A 25,099-nucleotide genomic window follows, 5' to 3' on the forward strand; every position below is an offset into this window, starting at 1 on the left:
GCGGGAGGATTATTCGCCACCTTGGGTGTGGGAGGTTACTTTGCTTTCTTGGGTGCGGGAGGATTATTCGCCACCTTGGGTGTGGGAGGTTACTTTGCTTTCTTGGGTGCGGGAGGATTCTTCGCTTTCTTGGCTGCGGGAGGATTCTTCGCTTTCTTGGGTGCGGGAGGATTCTTCGCTTTCTTGGATGCGGGAGGATTATTCGCCACCTTGGGTGTGGGAGGTTACTTTGCTTTCTTGGGTGCGGGAGAATTCTTCGCTTTCTTGGATGCGGGAGGATTATTCGCCACCTTGGGTGTGGGAGGTTACTTTGCTTTCTTGGGTGCGGGAGGATTATTCGCCACCTTGGGTGTGGGAGGTTACTTTGCTTTCTTGGGTGCGGGAGGATTATTCGCCACCTTGGGTGTGGGAGGTTACTTTGCTTTCTTGGGTGCGGGAGGATTCTTCGCTTTCTTGGCTGCGGGAGGATACTTCGCTTTCTTGGATGCGGGAGGATTATTCGCCACCTTGGGTGTGGGAGGTTACTTTGCTTTCTTGGGTGCGGGAGAATTCTTCGCTTTCTTGGCTGCGGGAGGATTCTTCGCTTTCTTGGGTGCGGGAGGATTCTTCGCTTTCTTGGATGCGGGAGGATTATTCGCCACCTTGGGTGTGGGAGGTTACTTTGCTTTCTTGGGTGCGGGAGAATTCTTCGCTTTCTTGGCTGCGGGAGGATTCTTCGCTTTCTTGGGTGCGGGAGGATTCTTCGCTTTCTTGGATGCGGGAGAATTCTTCGCTTTCTTGGGTGCGGGAGAATTCTTCGCTTTCTTGGGTGCGGGAGAATTCTTCGCTTTCTTGGTTGCGGGAGATTTCTTCCCTTTCTTGGGTGCGGGAGTTTTCTTCCCTTTCTTGGGTGCGGGAGTTTTCTTCCCTTTCTTGGGTGCGGGAGTTTTCTTTGCTTTCATGGGTGCGGGAGGATTCTTCGCCACCTTGGATGCAAGAGGTTGCTTCTCCTTCTTGGGTGCAGGAGGCTTCTTCTCCTTATCTGGTGTGGGAGTTTGTTTCTCTTTCTTCAATGCTTGGGGTTTCTTCTCTTTTTTGGGTGCAGGGGGCTTTCTTCCTGTTTCATTTATGAGGTTATGAGGAGGTATTTCTAGCATCAGCAACAAATATAATATTTACAATTAGTGGTGTCCACACACAAATTATAGTTATAATTATAAATTATAAATTTTATATATACTGTAAGGTGTATTAGATATGGCTGACAGTTGTTTTAATTAATAGTTTTTTCTCAATTAAAATACCAACGCACCATTTATTATGTTGGTCACAAAGTATGTTGATGCTGGTCTTGGTGCTGAGTTAGTAGCATTGTTATAGTTAGTGATGTCTTGTTCTGTAGTATTAAGTCCTGTGACAAAGAAGACTCATGAACAGTTTTTGATGATGGCATCCTTCCACATAGTGTTGTCATAAGTACCTATCGTGATACCATTCGGTACTGAAATTTTAAAAACATCCATTTCCCACTAAGATTTTAGTGCTGTTAAAAAGATTCTTAAACAGCGCTGATTGGTCATTTTTTTCACATGCTCAACAGAAAATATTTATGAAAATATATTATGAAAGTAATTATGAATCCTGTTGTACAATATGATAACTTTCAAGTCAGATGTTTATATGGAATATTCCTCCCAAAATATGGTGGTTGATTTTTGTGTGTAAGCACTGTGACATTAGCCGCATTTCCACTGTCGGACCAAAAGCGGGTGTGCTGTGTGCCAGGGCCAGTTGTGTTACCAGTCACTTTCGGTGCTTTATCATGCCTCGGCAGTGCTTCCTCGGGGTCAACGGTCCAGGTTTTTTAGCCCAACGAAAGCCTTGGGCCAAAGCAGGGCCAGCTGGGGCTAGAGGAGTGGAGTTTCTACATTTTCTAATGCAACCATAGTAAACATGGTAAATGCGACCACTTGAAGAAATCAGACGTCAGCTTCTTATTCTCTATCACAATCGTGTATTTATTTAGTAACATATTTTATCTGTCATAAGCCTCATCTATGAAAGTTTAGCTCCGCATAGCCTATGTCATAAAGATATAATAATGTTTTTTGTTCGGGAGCTTTTATAAAAATATAGAAATGATCATTCTTCTAAATGTAATTTATATAGGCTACTGTGTCTACAAATAAACTGAAACAGACTCGACTAAATAAGAAGGCTATGTTCTTAATGCTTTATTTCTGTGTGACTAATTTTCAATCCTGATCAATTAATTCATTATGATCAATGTATCACTTACTATAGTAAAACATTGATGCTTTTGGATTAAAATATTTAACAAAGCATGCAAACAAAGCTTTTATCGTGTTCATTCTGTGAACGTGCTAGTTACAGTGATTTATTTGTTATTAGTTTTTCTGATAACTTCTCTTTGCGGTGAAATGATGGGGTTGCATGACATTGTTCCTGAGAGGCATGTAAAGGGCCAGTTTTAGTGAAGCGCAGCAGAGCTTCAGGATCGACGGTGGAAACGCAGCGCTATTTTGGCCTCAGTGCGAGGCTATTATCCCCGCCAGGCCCATTTAAAGCACTGGCTGGCAATGACCCCACAGTGGAAAAGTACCTGTTATTGCCACTTTTTGCAGTACAAATCCAACATCAGATGTTTTTATCTGAAAAGAACTGCTTTTGTTGTCCCCATGTAACATTAACCCAGGACAGTTGTAACAATAATTTTATATGTGCTAAATAGGATTTTAGGCCTACATACAGTACATACAGGTTTTATACTCTGATTGTTTTAAAAATGATTTTAATGTAGGCATGTCTCTGTTTTTTTCAGTGTTCATTTTAAAAGTTGTGGCAGATATACTGTATTATTATCAGTACTTTCAACATGGGACTTTTTCTAAACATTTTCCAATAAGCACTGTCTACTAATTACAACAAGGTAAACTCACTTTTACAAGGTACTGAGCATTCAGGATCAGCAAGCTTGCGTTTCCTGCTGACACCACCTGTTAACAATAAGCACAGTACAGGTTATAGATTAAATCTGTAGCTGTAGTACTAATAAATCTCTTGAAAATATTAACTTACCCAGGTCTCTGAAGATGTATTCTGCATGCTTTTCGAGCAAATAATAAAAGGTGGTTTTGACGTTGTCAGACTTTAATGATTCTAATAATTTTCTCATTTTTTTTCTCTCTGTTTTTTCTGCTTTGATCTCTTCATAATTTTCATCATGTATCATGCGATTTTTGTATAGTTCATCTGCTATTGGCAGCACTGGAGTAACATTTTGAATAAGGTCTGCATACTTTTCATCCACAAACCTGGCCTCTGGGGATAAATGAATAAAATCTTTTACTCTACAACTTTTAGACAGTTTTTTATTATTATTTAATAACTCAACTTTAAAATGAGACTAATGATAAAATAAAAATAAAAAATTATAATAATAAAATGAAAAAGGAAATGTAATAAAAGGAAAATGTACTGGTAATTTTCTACCAGGACATTGTACAGTAATATTCCAAACACTTATGTAAACCCCTAAAACACCATGCAGTGAAAGATTCAGCGTATCATAGCATCAGAGTAAAGTAGCTTTGTTTAGATAGTGAATTGTTGTTCTTTTTTTTTTTGTTAGTTTTTTTTAAATGTGAGACAAAATCATCACAATTAAAAGAACCAAAGACTTAAACTACTTCAGTCTGTGTGCACTGAATTTATTTAATACACAAGTTTCACAATCTGAGTTAAATTACTGAAATAAATGAACTTTTTCCATGATATTCTAATTTATTTAGATGCATCTTTATAGGCTAATTCACTTTCTTACAACATGTTTTGTGTATTGTTGTGAATGAGTCTAAAATGTTATAAATGGGCCTATTAATATATATGTGTGTGTGTTCGTTCGTGCGATCGTTTTTAAACGAAACTTTTGATTGATTGAATTAGACATCATTTTAACAGCCATTGGACGCTACTGGTAGCTAACAATCTTAATCAATAATGTAGGCCTAGGCCTACAATCTTTATTTGAAGCAAAATGAGATGATGAATTCATCAGCTATATCCGGACTATAAACTTCAAAATACTTTCATTATTGGTATGTAGGCTAATGTTTGCAACACAGGGATGTAACCTACTAGACTGTTTGTGAAGCTGTTTCAAACATAAAGCTTTATCATGAGCACTGCTCTCTGGATCAGCGGCTGTGCGCGAAAAGCAGTTTTAAATATTCCAATGTGATTGTGAATTTGTGATTTCAATTGTAGTGGAATCATCGTCATAGCAATAACTGTGTTTGTGTTTGAATCGCGGTCGCGATCTTTTAATGATTAAGCCAAATGCGCCACCCCCCAATCCACTTTGTCTTTGTTTTTACAATTCACGTTTTTTAGTAGTTACCTTATCATAAATCTGTCTTTTTTCAAGGGTTTATCAGGACTTAAATATCAAAAGGTCTAATTCAAGTACTTAAGTCCCCGTACGAACTCAATTCTAGTTAATTAAAAGCTAAGTATTTTTAAAGCTATTATCATTCGCACCCATGTAAGCTATATGATTGATTTACCTTTGCATTGCTCCTGCTGCTCTCCTTCGATGTTCTCGCTCATTTTTATTTATAACCCAAACAACCCACAAATGCAGATGATTAATTTATTATTATTATTATTGTAAACCTGTCGAGACTAAGTTTCAACGCTTCCTTGTTCAAGTTGGCTAAATGAGGTGGGGCTCCGTTAGATAAAACGAAAGTATATTTTAAAAGCCGATATGATTGGTCCAGCAGGTGATTCGTGCAGCGTAAGCCTCTTCATTTGGTTTGTTACCTGTAAAGTATGATGATTGCAACAAGTAAGATGAGAGAGAGAGAGAGAGAGAGACCATGGGCGCGTATTTTTTTTACATGACATCGCACCTCTCAAAGCAAAGGAAAATACAATAGTTCTTCATGCTTAGTAGTGGAAAAGGCCCTGACTCATGGAGACTCGCGGGATGTTGATGGGCATGAATTTGTTTGAAGAGCTGACTGCTTTGGGCAGACGCCTGGTTGCTGGATCTAAACCGCTGGATGCGCTTTAATTCATCTGTGAAAAAGAGATGGAATCCATTTTTCCAAATGTTTTTGTAGCATTGAGAGTGCTTCTCACTCTCCCCGTCACTGTGAGCTCTGGAGAACGCAGTTTATTGAAGCTTAAACTGATAAAAAATTATCTCAGAAGTACAAGTTAAACTCGAGGACGCAATCAAAGCGTTTGCCGATGCGAAAGCCCGACGCGCACGCTTCTGAAATGTGTGTGTGTGTGTGTGTGTGTGTGTAGCTATAGGTAAAAAAAAAAAAAAATCGAAACCTTCAGTTTTGTGAGCTAAAAGGTTGTGCATATGTTTAGTTTTATTGTGTACACTACCTATTAGCCTATAAAACCGAAATTATATGCAGCTGTTGCATTGTGTACATTTTTCACCTTTTTGCAGAATGAAAAAAAAAAACTGAAAACATGCTTGCACGTTTTTATTTTAGTGTAATTTCATAGATAAAATTAATTTAAAAAAAAATGTTTACATGCATCTTAAGGATCCCTAATTGTGAATGTGAGGTGGGGGCGGCACGATCGTGCTATGCCTAGAGCGGCATTTGAGCTTGCGCAGGCCCTGGCAACATTTCATTATAATACTTCACCTCTTCAATATGGGTGTGTGATTCCACACTGTATATCCACAAATCTGTTCTGATCCTGCAGAATGAATGAATAACTCCAGATTAGTACAAAAATATTACATATTGCAAACACAAGCAGTAAATGAACATCCTGATCTATAAAAGAATAAAAAAAAAAATAAAAAAAAAACGTATTTCTAGAGGTCATATATTGAACATTAGTGGATACAATATCGATTATAATCTCTCCTCATCTGTGTGTATGTCTGATCATTGGGCATGTGTTGTGCCAGCAGCTCATCCTCACACTGGCATCACCATTATAACAATCTGGATGAGCTCAGACCTGTTCTTATTTACAGATTTCTGTAAGATGAGGTCTTCTGTACGATGACGGCATACTTATCGTTATCTTGTCTTCTGAAAATGAAGGAAAGTTTAAAGCATTTTCATGTACAAAGTAGATCCTTGATGAAGCATTTACACTTACATTTCAGGAATGGATAAATTAGTAAAAAACAGGGAGCTTGATCAAATGAAAAACCTATGAAGGGGATCAGAGATACAGTTATACTTCCAAGTGTTAAGCATAGTGTTTTAAAGGATGGCACATTTCTTTACTTCTACTTGGTAAACATTTGAATAGATTATTTTTGTGGCTAGGAAAGTAAGGTTTGGTTCACATTTCCTTTTGCAGAATAAAACACAGATTTAATTTCAGCTCTTCCTTCATCCAGTGGTTCATAAATCTTTCTTGTTTGATCTGAGCTCTTCTGATCTGTGAATGTCTCCACATTGATCCTGCCCATTGACAGCAGTGTCATCACCATCATCCTATGGACCCTGTGGATGAGCTCAGACCTGTGTCTGTCCACATACTGGATCCCCAGAGAAGAAAATAAGTTATTATTTTCCATCTCCAAATGATTGATTTTTCTAAACATTCACATAGATTTGTGATTAAAAAAAAAGTTTGTGAGATATAAATAAATAAATAAATGTGATCAATTACACCTACTCATGTCATTTCAAGGCTGTTTTATTATCTTGCGGAACAAAAAAGATTTACAAGAACAAAAAAAAAAAAAAGCAGCAAAAATCAGATTGCCCCTCTTCGACTTTGTCTAAGTGGCTCATGACAGCCACAAAAAGAAGTATTAGGCCTATAGGTTTAGCCATAAAAGTAATATTAACTACTTTAACGGTAATTTTATGGCTTTTTGTAGTTTGACGGGATTGATAAATTGACAAAATCTTTTGAACTATTTTGACTTTGAACTATCTCTTTAATAAATGTAGAATAAAAATGCACTTAGTCTAGGACCAAACAGTGGCTTGTATTTACATATAAATGTATATTTGCCATATATGTGGAATATAAGCTTTATTTTTAGAAGTATAATAAAGTGGTACAAGGTTTTATGCAAAATGTAGAACAGCTAAATTTTACATGTTATTATATACAATTTTTCATATGAAAAAAAATTGGCAAAGGCAAATAGACGATACAAACATTTTATGTTTTAATAAATTGGTTACATTTCAGATAACCAAACATTTAATAGCTGTCTCTCTCTTTCTCGGAAACATTAGATGTGAGCTTTCTTTAAAAAAAAATCAATGAACATGCATGGATTGAACAAAAGACAAACAGTTTAAGTAACTTTATTTAACTACTTGTTTTCAGAGCCTTACCTCGGGCATAGATTTGAAGTTTGGTAACATCAGGTACCTTGCAATGTTTTGATCAAGAATATTCAAATCAATTTATATTTCAGGTGATAAATGTAATGCCAATTACAAAATTAAAGAACAGTGTGTAAACCAATTCACAAAACCACCAATTTATCAATGAGAAGGAAATCCTTATAGTGGAATATAAAAACAGATGCATTACAGGGCACACATTATTTCAATTTACTGTCAAAGGAAATGAACAGTAGGCCAATAAATTCAGTAAAAAACAGTATACTATTTATATATGAAGGCATCCCTAAGTTACATAAATAATTCAGTATTCAAGTATGAAATCACTAATGTAAGTCAATGGATGGTTTTCATTGATTTAGATTTAATTCTCAAATGTATTAAAAAGTAGGTGTACAAAATGTTGGCTATAGTTTGGAAAGAAATACAATGTTTGCAGAATATCATACAGTGACTGCTATTTTACAAGAACTGCAATAAAATTATTTCTCTCTTTTTCAAAATATTTTATAATATGAAGACTTGGTTAAATAACTGTGTGGATGAGAATGTGTAGAATATTTAGATTTTAGCATAAAAACTGCATAAAAATGCTTATGGCTTGAAAATGTTCACCTACAAAATGAAAACCTGTACGTTGTAGAATACATCCTGCATATTCTGATGAATTCCTTCTTTTGCGTTTCACAGGGGAAAATGTATCACATGGGTTTTCAGTTTTCCAGGTCGCATCTTTATATATATTTCCGTGTCTTGGTCGCAGGAGGCTTCGGTTTCTTGGTTGCAGGGGGCTATATTTAGGAAAACAAAGATTACATTTAGAATGTTTACATTGTGGACTGTATTTAATATTTATTAGGCCTATGTATTGGTGTGTTTTAAACTTTCGTCTGAAAAATAGACATTTTACAGAAAAGTGTATTAATGCTGAATTTTTGCTCCAAGGGCAGGATATCAGCAATCTAAAAATGAGAATTTTGCATGCCAGCATATTTCTCTGGTTATTGTTTAATTTTATAACATGCGTGTTTGATATTCTAAAACAATAACCTTCATAACATCCCAAGGAAAACAGGTTTCACTCACTGTTCAATTTAACTCTAGCTCATTGTTCCTGGTGCCATCAATGTTATCCAGTGTCTCACCACCTGATACCATCAACCATAGGACAGGTCATATTAGACAGGTAGGTTCAAGTTTGTAAACATATTTAATTTAATTACCACTAACTGTAGATTCCCTTACCCAGGTCTCTGAAGAGGTATAGTTCATGATTTCTCAGAGCATAATAAAAGTCACTTTTTACTCTGTCTCCTCCAGAATTTAGTGCATCAAACAGCCTTCTCATTTTGCCCTGGTTGGTTTTTTCTGCGTGGATCTCTGAATATGTTTCAGCATGTAGCATACCCTTATTTTTTAGTTCATCTACTATTGCCATCACTGAGGTGACCCTCTGAATAAGCGCTGCAAAGTTCGAATCCACAAACCGGGCCTCTGGAAATAAAACATAAATGTACAGTATATCATATGCAGCGTACAATTTTTTGTAGGCTATGCATTAAAACAATGTTTCGGGTTTTTGTCATTACTATAAAAATAAACAGCCTGATAAATTATTTAAGAGTACAAAATAGAGATTTAGATCTGCTTCAGAGCCAGTAGTTTAAGTCTGATCACAGCTTTTCCTCGCTTACCAGAGCTCATCGTGATAGACAGAAGACCTTTATCCTCGAATTATAATGAAATTCCAATCAGCCAGGTACTTTATTTAATGCTTTAATCAAGTATAACCAACCGCATCTAACACTCAATCGTAAAATTCGGTTTTAACCAAATTATTTTCAAGTAAAGAAAAAGTTGCACACGTCCGCGGGCGCCAGAGAAAACGAAAGCAGTTTTCAATGTAAATGACGGGGTTTGACGTAGGCGTCACACTCATTGTTGCTTCACAACATTTCTGTATGAGTAGTACAGACTTACTGTATCGCTTATAGTCTAGGATTTCAATAAAATTAGACATTTTGATTTGTGTTCGCTCTAGATCATACAACTTGTTTTCTTTTCTTTTTCTTCTTTTTTTTTTTTGTAATCCACAGGCGTGGAGTTGCATTCACATGTGCAACATCTCGTGTGTAAAATGCAATAACACACACACAGGTACATAGTAGTTCGGTTAATTTCTCTATCTCTTTTCATATGTATGTATGTATATATATAAATATATATATATATATTAGCTTTCCTGGCTTAATATGCTAAAACGGATACCGCTCAAAAATTTTAATAAATGTTACGACTATCTTTGTATTTCGACTATGTATCAAAACTTCATTTTTGAAGAACTTTTGATAGTAGACGTTTAAAAAATGAAACAACATGTCTGTATTGAGACGAGGTATTTGGATACTTCCTGGTTGTCAAAGGTTAGCAGAACATGTCCATAGTTAATGTGATGAACTACACCTGTGAAAAATGTAATCAAAGTAAAACATGATAAAATCTTTTGAACTATTTTGACTTTGAACTATCTCTTTAATAAATGTAGAATAAAAATGCACTTAGTCTAGGACCAAACAGTGGCTTGTATTTACATATAAATGTATATTTGCCATATATGTGGAATATAAGCTTTATTTTTAGAAGTATAATAAAGTGGTACAAGGTTTTATGCAAAATGTAGAACAGCTAAATTTTACATGTTATTATATACAATTTTTCATATGAAAAAAAATTGGCAAAGGCAAATAGACGATACAAACATTTTATGTTTTAATAAATTGGTTACATTTCAGATAACCAAACATTTAATAGCTGTCTCTCTCTTTCTCGGAAACATTAGATGTGAGCTTTCTTTAAAAAAAAAATCAATGAACATGCATGGATTGAACAAAAGACAAACAGTTTAAGTAACTTTATTTAACTACTTGTTTTCAGAGCCTTACCTCGGGCATAGATTTGAAGTTTGGTAACATCAGGTACCTTGCAATGTTTTGATCAAGAATATTCAAATCAATTTATATTTCAGGTGATAAATGTAATGCCAATTACAAAATTAAAGAACAGTGTGTAAACCAATTCACAAAACCACCAATTTATCAATGAGAAGGAAATCCTTATAGTGGAATATAAAAACAGATGCATTACAGGGCACACATTATTTCAATTTACTGTCAAAGGAAATGAACAGTAGGCCAATAAATTCAGTAAAAAACAGTATACTATTTATATATGAAGGCATCCCTAAGTTACATAAATAATTCAGTATTCAAGTATGAAATCACTAATGTAAGTCAATGGATGGTTTTCATTGATTTAGATTTAATTCTCAAATGTATTAAAAAGTAGGTGTACAAAATGTTGGCTATAGTTTGGAAAGAAATACAATGTTTGCAGAATATCAGACAGTGACTGCTATTTTACAAGAACTGCAATAAAATTATTTCTCTCTTTTTCAAAATATTTTATAATATGAAGACTTGGTTAAATAACTGTGTGGATGAGAATGTGTAGAATATTTAGATTTTAGCATAAAAACTGCATAAAAATGCTTATGGCTTGAAAATGTTCACCTACAAAATGAAAACCTGTACGTTGTAGAATACATCCTGCATATTCTGATGAATTCCTTCTTTTGCGTTTCACAGGGGAAAATGTATCACATGGGTTTTCAGTTTTCCAGGTCGCATCTTTATATATATTTCCGTGTCTTGGTCGCAGGAGGCTTCGGTTTCTTGGTTGCAGGGGGCTATATTTAGGAAAACAAAGATTACATTTAGAATGTTTACATTGTGGACTGTATTTAATATTTATTAGGCCTATGTATTGGTGTGTTTTAAACTTTCGTCTGAAAAATAGACATTTTACAGAAAAGTGTATTAATGCTGAATTTTTGCTCCAAGGGCAGGATATCAGCAATCTAAAAATGAGAATTTTGCATGCCAGCATATTTCTCTGGTTATTGTTTAATTTTATAACATGCGTGTTTGATATTCTAAAACAATAACCTTCATAACATCCCAAGGAAAACAGGTTTCACTCACTGTTCAATTTAACTCTAGCTCATTGTTCCTGGTGCCATCAATGTTATCCAGTGTCTCACCACCTGATACCATCAACCATAGGACAGGTCATATTAGACAGGTAGGTTCAAGTTTGTAAACATATTTAATTTAATTACCACTAACTGTAGATTCCCTTACCCAGGTCTCTGAAGAGGTATAGTTCATGATTTCTCAGAGCATAATAAAAGTCACTTTTTACTCTGTCTCCTCCAGAATTTAGTGCATCAAACAGCCTTCTCATTTTGCCCTGGTTGGTTTTTTCTGCGTGGATCTCTGAATATGTTTCAGCATGTAGCATACCCTTATTTTTTAGTTCATCTACTATTGCCATCACTGAGGTGACCCTCTGAATAAGCGCTGCAAAGTTCGAATCCACAAACCGGGCCTCTGGAAATAAAACATAAATGTACAGTATATCATATGCAGCGTACAATTTTTTGTAGGCTATGCATTAAAACAATGTTTCGGGTTTTTGTCATTACTATAAAAATAAACAGCCTGATAAATTATTTAAGAGTACAAAATAGAGATTTAGATCTGCTTCAGAGCCAGTAGTTTAAGTCTGATCACAGCTTTTCCTCGCTTACCAGAGCTCATCGTGATAGACAGAAGACCTTTATCCTCGAGTTATAATGAAATTCCAATTTTTTTTTTGTAATCCACAGGCGTGGAGTTGCATTCACATGTGCAACATCTCGTGTGTAAAATGCAATAACACACACACAGGTACATAGTAGTTCGGTTAATTTCTCTATCTCTTTTCATATGTATGTATGTATATATATAAATATATATATATATATATATATATATATATATATATATATATATATATATATATATATATATATATATATTAGCTTTCCTGGCTTAATATGCTAAAACGGATACCGCTCAAAAATTTTAATAAATGTTACGACTATCTTTGTATTTCGACTATGTATCAAAACTTCATTTTTGAAGAACTTTTGATAGTAGACGTTTAAAAAATGAAACAACATGTCTGTATTGAGACGAGGTATTTGGATACTTCCTGGTTGTCAAAGGTTAGCAGAACATGTCCATAGTTAATGTGATGAACTACACCTGTGAAAAATGTAATCAAAGTAAAACATGATAAACAAGTGCTTAATGCAAATGAATGAACACCGAGTAGAGAATAGGGTTATTTATTTAGACACAACAGCAGCAGACTTGTCCCACTTTACTGTAATCACTGATGTCCAAATATGATTAAGATACATGAACAACACAATATTTCACTAGATGACTTCAAAGAGAGCTGCTTATGAGCATAACTGTGTCAACATGTTTGGCTTAGTTTTAAAATTAATGACATTAATAACAACACAATCTTAAGATTAAATAAAATCTACATCATTAGAAAATATATAACATAAACTACCCAAAACAAAGTGCTGTAGAAACAAAACAGGAGGTGGGTGTTAAAAAACACAAAAAGTGCAAGATCATAAGATCAAAAGTTTTCACCCGTTTAACAAACCTATGCGCCAATGCCCAAACATTTCATTTAATGTTTTTAGCACTACGTATAGACGTAAGTTAATAGGACACAGATTCCCTTTCAAAAAAATACAATACTTTGAATCATGCCATCAATTCAGAGACGCTCACGCGTGCTGCAAACGGTTTCAAGCGAAAACAGTATAATTCAACAAATGATGGACTTACTTGACAGCATTTACAAAGGCAGTTTACATTAACTTTACTTTTGAAATTTGCACAAGCCGCTGAATTTTATTTGCAACAGGTCATAATGTCTGTATTTAAGCCAAGCATTTGACTGCATGTATATCTTTCACTCCAATACGTTGCATTTATTTGGTTTGCAATGATGCATCAGAAATCACTCAGATAATGAATATTGCATCTAATTTCAGATGCTAGATTCAAACAGCCAAGTATAGATATTTGGAGAGCAGACACACAGAGAGGAAGGCCACAGTATAGATCATATGACACCGCTGAGTCTGTGTTTATCCAAGCATGTGTGGTGTGGAGGGATGGTTCAGTGTTTGATAAACTATTGAATGGGTAGCACATACATAAGCAAGCACACTACAGCAAAGCACTGCATTCCAATAAGGCTCAGAGCCATCAGACACACAGGCAGTCAGATATTATGTACATAAAAAGGGTTTGCACTGATTTCACCCATTCATTGTTACAGAACTCAATATCCAGGAACACAAAATAAATACACACTCATAACAAACAGACAGACTTAAAACGGAAGCACAGTGCCACACACACATACTGTATATACATGTGTTGTTTCCCTCTGGTGGCCAGAGCTGGCTCTACGTGGCCTCTGTCCAGAGTGTGACCGTGCGGTCAGCTGAGGAGGACAGGAAGGAGAGGTCGTGTGTGTGCCACCTGCACTGGATCACTTTATCAGCATGCTCTCCAGCTACGGTCAATGGCAGCTGCTTCGTCAGGTCACCTGTGCACACGTACAATTAATTGCTTTCAAACATACATTGCGTTAAATGCTTAATGTTAAAATACAACATTTGCATACATTAGGGCTGTGCAAAGAATCTAATTTGTTGCCAAAAAATAAACAAAAATATGTGTTTTTTAACCCAGGGATGCATTTTTTATCGGGGAACCTCCTGGAAACACGATTGGGCTAGTTTTGGACTAGTTTTGAGAAGCAAGTGGGCAGGATTTGTTTTGAAAACCTGGCAACGCTGATCTGAACGCACAAGCTGGAGATGTACTTCTAATCACCGGAGCGCCTTTACTGCTGAGATGCACATAAACTTACTTTTTATATTAAAACTGAAATGTGACCATTTCATAAGATTTTTTAATTTCAAGCTGTGCTTTTCGATTCCAATTGTTTGATATAATAAATAACCATAAATAGTTTGTGTTTCCTTCCCATTATTTTAAATCACAAGGATAAGGCATGTACTCTATCATTAGAAAAAAAATATTCCACCTTAATAAAAGAAAAGAAAAAATCATTCAATAATCGTAAAATGTTCAATTAATATTGATATTTTGATTTTAGGTCATATCGTGCAGCCCTACTCTCTCTCACCACCAGGTGACTTCTAATCTCAAAATTTAAATAATTAAAATGGATTTCTATACTATTGGTAATTTTTGGCATGCAGTATATAGAGGTGTAAAATGTAGTAAAATACACTCATATACTGAAAAAATTACGAAGACTGATGAAAAAATTTAAATGAAATCAGAAAATATCTAAATAAAACTGATTCACAATATTAATAAAAACTATAATAGTATTTCAGTAACACTGATTTCATTGGAGGCGTATAAATGTAGTAAAATTAATTAAAATATAAAAATGGAAATAAGTAAAAAAGAAATGGGGTTTTAAACTAAAACTTAAAACTAAAACCATGAAAATTTTAAATAAAATACACTTAACTAAAATAGCTAAAAATAAACCGAAATTAAAATGAATGCAAACTGTATAGACATAACAAAAACAACAACAGAAAATATGAAAAATAAATATGATTCAAAATATTAACAAAAACTACAATAGTATCTCAGTGATACTACAATTGCAATGGTTTCATGTATTAAATTAATCAACACTCAGGTTGAACTAAGGGGTGTCTAAGATCGCACCTTGCAGGTCAGTGACGATGACCTTGGTGTCGTAGGATCCCGTGAGCAGGTAATGAGCCCCGGGGGAGAAGCGCACCGATCGGACATCGCTGGAGTGTGGTCGGTACGTCTGAACCATGCGCCCGCCTCTGATGTCATACAGCATACAGGAGCTGTCCTCCTGCCCTGTTGCCAGCAGACGCCCGCTCGGGTCCACCGCCACCGACGCCACGGGGCTTCCTGTCAAACCATGACAGACAATCACAAACTTAGGAGACAAGATTTATATTCACTTCATTTTGTCAAAAATTTGGGGATGGGGCATAAAAAGTTAAACTAAATTAACTAAAATTAACTAAAATAAAAATAAAAAAAGAAACCCGTAAACAATTAGTTGTCATGGCAACATTTTTCATTTGTATAGTAGAAGAAGTAGAAGTAGAAGTAGAAGAAGATGATATCTCAGGCGCCTGCTGCTGAGAAGCGCGTTCACAAGAGTTCTAACAGTTCGGACATTGAGTCCGGACAATCAGAGGTAAAAAAAAAAACTATATAAATACTGTTCAGTTTCTTGCACAGACTGATCGTTTTGTGTCTTTACACATCAATGTATCATCACAAGCCGCAAGGGTTTAATTTGGATTTGTGCATGTTTTGTTTTTTACTCTCATAGATTCTGTGACCATTGCCATCCATTGTACATCTGAGAGACTGCACCGGCTGAAGTTAAAAATCATAATTTGTGTTCCACTGAAGAAACAAAGTCACCTACATCTAGGATGCCCTGGGGGTAAGCAGATAAACATAATTTTTTCATTTTTGGGTGAACTATCCCTTTAATGCTCTCCCATGACCATTTCAGCCTTACTAGCATTTGAACGACCATCTAGATCAGTCTGAACCAGCCAATAAGCATAAATGACTAGTGTAGACCAGCTAAAAAACATAAAAACAAAAAACCAGCTCCCATCAGAAAATTAATCATGCAAAGTAAAAATGAAAAAACAAAATAAAGGAGGTGAAGCCCACCTGCACCGTGGAGTGCAGTCCCCACCACTCTCACACAGCTGGGAACACGCAGGTCCCAGAAACGCACCGTCTTATCCTGAGAGCCAGATGCTATCATCCAGCCCCCCCATGTGTACAGAGACAGGATATGATCTGAGGAGAGAGAACACACAAACCAACATATTTTTGAGGATCTGTGTGTTTATATAAAATAAATTAGTATTTCTTTTTTTGTGTACCTGTGTGTCCGCTCAGCGCATGCAGGCCCTGTCCTCTCTGGCAGTCCGTTGTGTAGATGTTACAGTCTCCAGCACCTGCACTGATTAAAATGGCCCCTCCACTCTCAGGACCCTCCATAAACGCCAGATCTCTGATGGTCCCATCATGCATACTGAACTCCAGATCAGGACCTGAAGCAAAAAGAGTTATTTGGCACGTTTCCATTACCCACAAACTGAAAATGGCAAATGGAAATGTGTCAATTTTGCAAAACTCCCAAATATTGTGAAAAAGTTTTTACGTTCGCAAAATCTCAATTGGCCAGTGCATGAAAAAATTGTGTTTTTGTTTAGAGTGTGTTACTTTAAGACTCATGAATATTGGTTTGCGATCTTTCTTTCTCTCACCTGTAGCATTGCAGGTTTCAGGGTTGAAGGGCAGCACTTTGACATATTTGTCGTTGGAGCCGGTGGCCAGTAGCTGTCCGCAGGGGCTCCAGGCCACACAATATATGGAGCCTTTGTGATGCTTGTTCCTCTTGAAGCAGATTACAGGAGGCTTACTCGTGCCCGAACCACTGAGAGAAACAATACAACTACAGTATATCAACATTCAACAGCCAACTGAAAGATTCGGATTCTCAGTTTTATTGCTGAAATGAGGATTTTAGGTCCTTGCTTGTGTCCTATCATCTATAATGGGTTTGATCATTAAAGCAGGTTTTAATGCAGTTTGTGGGTCGCTGACCTCGTGTCCAGCGTGTCAGGATAGGCACACACACGCAGCATCTTAGAATTGGAGCCGACAGCGTATAACGTCCCTGTGGGGTGGAAAGCCACGGCCCGTACCGCCTGTGTATCCTCCAGGGTGCTGACCATCACAAACTTGGCTTTAGACTTCTCTTTCTAAAACACACACAAAAACACTTTCTGTATGTGAGAAGGGTTAAGAGCTGTAATTAAATCAACACTAAAGCCTTTAGAAAGAAAGAGACAGAATAAGAATGTTTTATTCACTAAATGTTAACCCCGTATAGCCAGACATGTTTTTTTTTTGTTGAAAATCATATTTGATACATCATGCATCAGTTTATAGCTCACTTGGTATGATAAACAGGATTGTAGTATAAAACATACCTGAGGAGCACTGGGGAAAAATATTCAGAGGCCCAAACTAAACAAAAATATGCAATTTGGTGCAGTTTCTGATATTTATATAGCCAAAAAGATGAAATTCTGTCAGCTTGTGAATCAATGAGATCTTTATAAGAATCCAATTCAATGCAATACAATACAGTGATGATTAAGAAATGTACAAATAAACATTTCTCAAAAGTCAAATCATATTTGATACTCACATTTTACTAAACATTACAGTATAAAATGTATTCTTAAGCTTATCTTGGTGAAAAATCATTAAATATTACAAAACAAAAAGATATGTAGCATAAGCTGTCCTGAAGGATGTGTTTTAGTGTGATACTTTTACTTAGTAAAATATAATATCAATCAGATGACAAAAGGCATGTAGTAGATTGTGTGCAACAGGTTGTTCAGCAGCATTTATCATGTTGATAATTTAGAGGCTTTAGAACTTTGCATATCAATTATGATACAGTATGGGCTTTACTGGATTTATTTTGTTGAGCTGTAGGGGGCACTGTACCTCTGGGCCTTTAGAGCGGGTCAAGCTGTCATTTTGTCCAGTTTTGTCTCGCTGGGCACTGCAGCAAACATTCAAAGCAAATTTCAATTTGAAAAAAAACATTAAATACTTGATATGACAAAAAGATCATATTTTCCACCAAGCAAACTTACTTTATGGATACACTGATATAGAAATGTTCAAACTCTTTTAATGAAGAAAAAATGATTTGAGAGTGAGACTCACCTCTGGGACAGTACAGGAGACTGGCTGGGCGGAGGGCAGGCTGCTTGACCTACTGACCTCTGAGGAGTGCTGGTGACCACATCACTGGCTCCTCCACACTCTTCCTGTGTCTGTGGCATGGCTGAGGAATCTCTCGGTACACTGCTGTCATTACTGCCTCCATTACACTGTTGAGAGAGAGCCTGCACCTCTTCTCCCAAATCATCCATTCCCACATTCAGCTCCTCCAGTCTCTGAATAGACCTGCACACAAAAACAAGAAGCTTTAGAGTCAACTTGGAGCTAGACTTATTCTCAGGTGGTATGGAAATGGGCAGCCCACTGATCGTTCACTATGATCGTTCACCATGGCTTTTATGATGAGGTGGGGGGTCTGTGCACCAGGACTGATGAAAGACTTTTTTCATTATGCACACATTTAAACACAAGTAAATAAAAGCTTATAAAATGTATTCGTTTTCTTTGGGGATTTCTTCACCCGCTTCAAGTTGCGTAGCTACTTGGGGTTACCATATGTAGAAACCTGAGGTTCATCTCATTAGCCTTTCATTTGATATTCATCTTAATCTCTGCCAAACACCACCCACCATTACCAGGACTGGTCATTTCCCAGTGGTCAAGGGGGTTTCCCCCCAAAAATCCCCTGAAGCAGATGGCATAAGGCTAGAACACACAGACATACAGATTTTTTATTGTTTTTAATCTATTTTGGATTTAATTTATTTAGCAAAATAGTAATCTCCTAAACTTTTCCTAATATATATTCAAAATAATATCCTACATTTCTGTAATAACTAACTAACAGTAAGCTAAGGCTTCTTGTTGACAAAACAATGAATGTTTCTTCTGCCCTCCCTTCCTGTCTGACACGCTGCATTATTAATGGCTGTGGCCTTTAATGATGACATCACCCTCTGTTGTGATTTGGTTTTACAAGTACGTCGTAACCACAGCAACAGAAGAACTAGAGAAGGATCAAAGCCAAACTAAAATGAGTTCAGCAATTCTCAGATTCTTAGGTTTTGTGGGAGTGGGAGCTCACACAACTTCAATAAACTCTCTCCAAAAAAAAAAATCCTTCAACAAATTAAGCAGATTCTCAGAGAGGATTATTGACACATTTTGAGTCTGTTTTGTAAAGAGTAAGCAATGTATTAAAATCTATTTAAGACTATTTTTGGGCTTTAACCTCTCCTAAATCTTAATGAATCTCTCATCTCTTTCCAATATTTGACACAAAGAAGGAAACACACAAGTCCCAGGGTCATTGATAATCATCCAGTGGGATGCACACATACACAAGTATACATTTATATGTGTTTGTTTTCCTTTGGGAATTCTCCACCCACTTTGAGTTCCCTGGCTGCTCGCTGCACCATCTGTAAAACCCTGAGCTCATTCTCATCTACATCTCATTAGCCTTTCATTGATATTCAACCTGCCAAGCTTTTTCTCTGCAACCTTTCCTTTTGATTTTAGAAGCATCATATGTCACCTTGTGTTTCTGTGTTACTTCAGCTAGCGTGATGTACGTCAGTGCAGCTCTAGAACAAATGACCTTTGCATGTGATGTGGAGCTAAGCTGACCTCGTAAGGAAGGCTTCTGTGAGGTTGTGCTTGGCGGTGGGCGGGGCCTCGTGCTGCTGGACTCCGCCCTCTCGTAGCATCTGCTGGTAAAGTTCCCGCTGCTGCTGCTTCTGTTCCAGATGTTGCTGCACACGCATACGCTGGCGGTAATATTCCTGAAACTGCTCGGTGGATTCCCACAACTATACAGAAACAGAGGAGACAAAGACATGCTGAGAAGTAAACGAGAAAGAGGTATGACATCGGGGAAGCCTAACCGAGAGTCAGCAGGTAAGCAGCTAAACGCAGTGCCACCAGAGTTCTCAAGCGCCCACAGCTGGCCGTTTGCAGAATAATGTCTGGCTAAAAATCCTTTGGTAGACACTGCTTTACTCTCACTTCACACTAAAAAGCTTACGAGTAGACAGGCGCTGAAGAGGAGTCACTTTCTCATCTCATGAAGGGATTTAATACACCAAAGCTTTACAGTGATTGCTACCGCGGATTAAAAACCTAGACCGGAAACTCTGTTATGTTGTCACTGAACTCAGAGCCTCTATTTGAGATATCAACATATCCAGACCTAATAAGCACTAGCAGCCAACCACATATTTCTTTAAAAATATCCAAAACATTTGGACGAAATACCAAAGTAGATGTAAAATATTAATTTGTCTATAAGATCCAAATACAAATAAAATGTTTCATTTGTTATAATATTTACCAAATAATTTTTTGTAAGCCTTAAACATTATTTAGGCATATAATATAAAACAAATTAGATTCCCAGAGTCATGGAGAGCATATCACAGCTGGAATGACCACACCAGTTTTCTGTAATCCACAGGATATGGACTAAACGACCCTAAGTGCTTGCTGTCATAACTAATAACTCATATTATCCTCTTCATGTTTGTGTGTGATCACAGAGAAAAGGAAGATGGGTGAGTTTCCTGATGGAAAGTGACCTAAGGAGAACATGGCTGTGTGTAACAGGGTAAACAGAGCATTAAAAAAACCTTCTAATAATAATTTAAAAAAAAAATAATTTACTTTATTTCAGCTAGCACACAAGGCAATAGATATCATTTACATTTAGTTTAACTTGATGTACTAAACTATATAAACAATTGTAAAAAAATTATAACTTTAATTAAATTTAAAAATACAAACTATAATGGTATCTAATGATACTAAAACAACTCTGCTCTATAGCTCAACATTTCTCTTTTAACTTCTTACAACAAACTAAATGTCAGCATTCCAGAACTCTATTTACAACAGCCAATAATGGTGAACAATCTAGAACTCTTTTCACCACAACCTCTGACAGCCAACATTCTAGAACCCTTCAAACAACAGCAATCTGTAAAGGTCAACATACTAGAACTCTTCACACAAAAGAATGTGAATTAATTTATCAACATTCTAGAATATTTCCAGTGGCCTTCAACCACAAACACATGCCTAGCAACTGTAGCTTGGCGACAGCCAATCTAAGCCCTGTGCAACTATGCAGTGATAAAGTGGAAGCAGTAGCTGAGCTTGCCAGTTATTTATGATCCTGCTCAGGAGAGAGCACATGAAAACTTCTACGGCTCAGACATATAATCACAAAGCATGTTGTACAACAGCCGGCACAAATAAATTAGAATACCACTAAAAATTAATGCTAAATTGAAATACTATTAGAACCTAATTGCTCAGTGTTCAATACTGTTCAATTAAAATAAAGAACAGCATTGACAGAAACATATTGAGTGATTTATCTAATGTTCAGGAGATATCTATGGATTTATTGACTGGCGAAGTACCTCATTTTTCTCGGCAGAACCAGGGGATGGAGCATCCTGACCAGGGGCAGAGACCGGGCGAGAGATTTGAGGACCAGGTGAGCTCATCATTTTATCAGATGGAGTTTCAGTTCTGGAGCTGCAAGACCAGAGAGTCCACATTACTCTTTTTAGACACACGCCTCACCTTTGTAATGACTCTGTTCTGCCACACCCATCAAAATGCTCAGAATTCAATATGCGTTGAATATGTAATGCACACTGCCATATTTTTACACAGTGTTTGAACTAACAATGCATATGCACTACCTTAATAAAATAAAATTGAAATAAGTGTCCTATGCTCACTGATACATCAATGTTGAAAACACTTCTGCAGCTTTTATGTGGAAACTGTGATGCACTACTTTTCAAAAGTTTAGGGTAAGAAAAAAAAATGAATACTTATATTCAGCAATGATGCATTAAATTGATCAAAAGTGACAGTGAAGACATTTATAATGTTACAAAATAAATGCTGTTCTTTTGAACTTTCTATTGATCCAATAAAATATCATGGTTAAAAAAAAATGTTTTTAACACTGATTATAATAATAATAAGCAATATTAATATTTCAGCACCAGTAATAACTGATAATAACTGCGAAGAAATTCAGCATATTAGAATAATTTCTCAAGAATCATTTGACACTGAAATAATGCCTCCTGAAAATTCAGCTTTGCCAACACAGAAATAAATAAAAGTTTATAATATATTGAACTAAAAAATTAATTTTTCACTGCTTTTATTGTAATGCAGCTTTGGTGAGCATAAGAAACTTATTTCAAAAACATTTTAAAAATAAAATTTTTCCAAACTTAAAATAGTAGACACTCAAATAAATCACTAAAATAATAAAGACACTGTGGTTTTAATAATTAGAGCTAATTATTCAAAAATCCTAATTTGCACTGTAGTAGTGCTATCAAATGGTGCAACTGATCATATTAAATATGTACAGGTTAAGTATTCTGGAGCTTATTTTAAATGGGTCAGGCATCTCGAACTCAAATATTAATAATACAAATATTTTAGGTATATCAGATAATGTTTACCCTTCCGGTGACTCCTCAAAGATGCTGTGACATGCTGAATTCTCCATCATCACACTGCGGTTCAGGTGTTGAAAATTAGCGAATGAGTGTGACATGGGTGAAGTTTTCCCTCCGCCCGTACCAGCTGCTCTCTTCTCTTGGCCAGAGAGACCGTAGGACAGGCCGTCCAGCGCAGGGTTCAGAGAGCGTGACATGTAGGTGTCTGCAGACTGTGGGCGCCGAAGAGGGGAAGCAGGGTACGGGGAGAGCTTGCTGATGAGTGGAGTGAGGAGATCTGCATAAGCTGCCTTCGCAGGTTTAACAAGTCGATCCACATGGATATTAAGCATCTTCTGCTCGAAAAGCGCAAGAAAAGACGCTGGGCGACAGGTTCTGGAGCCAAGAAAGCAAGCTTAGGTCGAGATCATCACAGCCGTTCCCGCACAGCATGTCTATTCCCAGAAGAATCTCACTCTCTGTGATCTCCTCTCCAGTGGCTTTGCTCTGGCAGAACTCGACGCAGCATTCATACAGGAGGCCTTTAATAAGAAGCTGGAATAGACGGTTGGAGCTAGCGCGGAACCCCGCCTCACTCAGCTTTCGGTCGGCAGGAATAAACTCCGCCACCATGCCGCAGGCCTCTTCGAAACACTGCACGCGTGCTGTACTCGGGTTCCAGTCCTTAAACTCGGCATGGTTGGTGAGGCGGGGCAGCGTCAGGAGAAGGCAAAGCTTGCTGTAGTCATCTTTTGATGGACAAAACTCTTCCAGAGAATGCAGACACTTCACAGCCTCCTGCATGGTCAGCTCCAACTGAACACAGAGAAACAGGATGAGAGAGAAGCCAGAGCCATTTGCAAACAAGCTCTAATCGGTTTCTCACACATTGCCACCATGGTTTAATGGATAAGATACTCTCTCAAGATCAACATCAATATTACAGGCACAAATAAATTTTAAATTATTAGCATTGCAATTAAAAAAAAAAATCTATTTTGATGCATTTATATGCAAGATAAAATATAATTTACATCTTTGATGCAAGGCAAAACTGAATTTTAAGCAGCCATTATTCTATTCTTCAGTGTCACATGATCCTTTAGAAATCATTCTAAAGTGCTGATTTGGTGCTAAAGACATCATGTAAAAGTCTTTGCTGTCACTTTTGATCACTTTTTAACCGTATGCACAATTAAACATTTTAAAAAGTTTATGACAATGACAAATGACAAACGTAATGACAAACAAAATAAATCAAACATCATCACATGGTGGCATCTGACAACAAGACGCCATTTCTGTGTTAGGTTGTCATGGTGACACTGATGTTACTCACATGCTGTGGCTCATCCTCAGCAGACATGGCGTTGTTCACGCACAAAGCTTCAAGAAACTTCTGTTTCAGAACAATGTAGCGGAACCTGAGAGTACATGGAAAAATGCAGCAATATACAGTTTGTGAAGTTAAACAAACAGTGCCTCAATTTTATTGAAATATCCATATAAACAATTTTGATCTTAATTTGGGCAATATTGCTGGTTTTATATTGCTATATTCAGGGAACACTTAGAAATTGAGTGTTTATGCACAAAATCATAATTCAAAATTCTCAAGACTAAATTTATTTTCTTCATATTTAAATGCAAGTAAACTCCTATTAGATACGAGATGCAATTCTAGAAAGGATTCTGAGTTGATATCTCACCTTTTCCTGTCAAATTTATCCAGACCCTCAAGAGGTTGAATAAACTGTAACACCTCATCCCACTGTCCATCCAGAATGAGCTGCCTGCAGGGCAAAGGAATGGTTGAGGGAGAGAAAGAGAGTCTAAACTTGGAACAAGTGTGGCTACACAATTTGACTTGTAACAGCCCAATAATAATACCATCTTCCACCACTAACAATTTAGAAAAGTTTACAATATATTCAAAGAAACGTTTTCCATGAAGACAAGTCAAAATCAACTGACTGGTATTAACAGAGACGGAAATTAGCAATACAAAACACACTAAATCTAAGTTTAGTAAGTTTAACATGTAACACTGATTCAATGAGTCATGAGCAACACTCAGAAAAAGTTATTCAAATAAGAATTCAAATTTCTAATTTAAATGAGATGGATCAAACCTGAGGAAGAGCATGTCATCTGAGTACAGGCCGTTGATGACCCCGCTCTCCTTCTCCAGGGCTAGCATGCTAATGTGCAGCTTGCGGGAGCTCAGAAAGTCCAGCATCACCTTGATGATCTCCACTTCCTTTACATTTATGATCTCTTCAGCCGTCATGGTGGCAAGCTTTCACAGAAAGAATGGGAGAATGCATAAATCATTTAGCAAACAGAGAACAGCTGTAGTATGGACTTTCTCAATCAACCAATGGTCATCAGGCCATTGCTAAATTTAAAAACCATGAATTCAGAAACAATTTTTATGGGTATTCTTCTCTCTCGAGGTCTAATGACTAGGCTAGGCTATAAAATATAGGACTTCAGGGTCCTTCTAATCACAGGGCTA

General features: G+C 36.6%; 3 protein-coding genes across 3 annotated transcripts; all 3 read right to left on the reverse strand.

Moving 5' to 3' along the window:
• Positions 1-7,877: 7,877 nt before the first annotated feature.
• Positions 7,878-9,250, reverse strand: LOC113110513 (apoptosis-associated speck-like protein containing a CARD). The gene is made up of 4 exons (XM_026274673.1): positions 9,056-9,250; positions 8,607-8,855; positions 8,448-8,509; positions 7,878-8,152 (listed from the first exon to the last, which is right to left on the reverse strand). Exons 1-3 carry the CDS (start codon positions 9,063-9,065, stop codon positions 8,451-8,453), a joined length of 318 nt encoding a protein of 105 aa, XP_026130458.1. The 5' UTR covers positions 9,066-9,250; the 3' UTR covers positions 7,878-8,152; positions 8,448-8,450.
• Positions 9,251-10,662: 1,412 nt separating this feature from the next.
• LOC113110529 (apoptosis-associated speck-like protein containing a CARD) lies at positions 10,663-12,067 on the reverse strand. The gene is made up of 4 exons (XM_026274674.1): positions 12,010-12,067; positions 11,561-11,809; positions 11,402-11,463; positions 10,663-11,106 (listed from the first exon to the last, which is right to left on the reverse strand). The coding sequence occupies exons 1-3, from the start codon at positions 12,017-12,019 to the stop codon at positions 11,405-11,407; spliced, it is 318 nt and encodes a 105-aa protein (XP_026130459.1). The 5' UTR covers positions 12,020-12,067; the 3' UTR covers positions 10,663-11,106; positions 11,402-11,404.
• A 508-nt stretch (positions 12,068-12,575) lies between these two features.
• Positions 12,576-24,871, reverse strand: LOC113114195 (WD repeat-containing protein 47-like). Its single transcript, XM_026281009.1, is given in 15 exon segments — positions 12,576-13,886; positions 15,056-15,274; positions 16,064-16,195; positions 16,282-16,452; positions 16,669-16,838; positions 17,009-17,166; positions 17,927-17,984; positions 18,152-18,394; positions 19,739-19,920; positions 21,532-21,649; positions 22,606-22,946; positions 22,948-23,397; positions 23,921-24,005; positions 24,291-24,374; positions 24,714-24,871. Coding segments are annotated over 15 exon segments (2,712 nt in total). The 3' UTR covers positions 12,576-13,743.
• Positions 24,872-25,099: the final 228 nt, after the last annotated feature.

This window comes from Carassius auratus, chromosome 2 (assembly GCF_003368295.1).
Source record: "Carassius auratus strain Wakin chromosome 2, ASM336829v1, whole genome shotgun sequence".
NCBI lineage: Eukaryota > Metazoa > Chordata > Actinopteri > Cypriniformes > Cyprinidae > Carassius > Carassius auratus.

Excerpts from the sequence above, each read along its gene's own strand:
- LOC113110513 (XM_026274673.1), bottom strand. Across the intron at positions 8,510-8,606 it reads ATACCTCTTCAGAGACCTGG|GTGGTGAGACACTGGATAAC; the intron begins GTAAGGGAATCT and ends TGATGGTATCAG.
- LOC113110529 (XM_026274674.1), bottom strand. Across the intron at positions 11,464-11,560 it reads ATACCTCTTCAGAGACCTGG|GTGGTGAGACACTGGATAAC; the intron begins GTAAGGGAATCT and ends TGATGGTATCAG.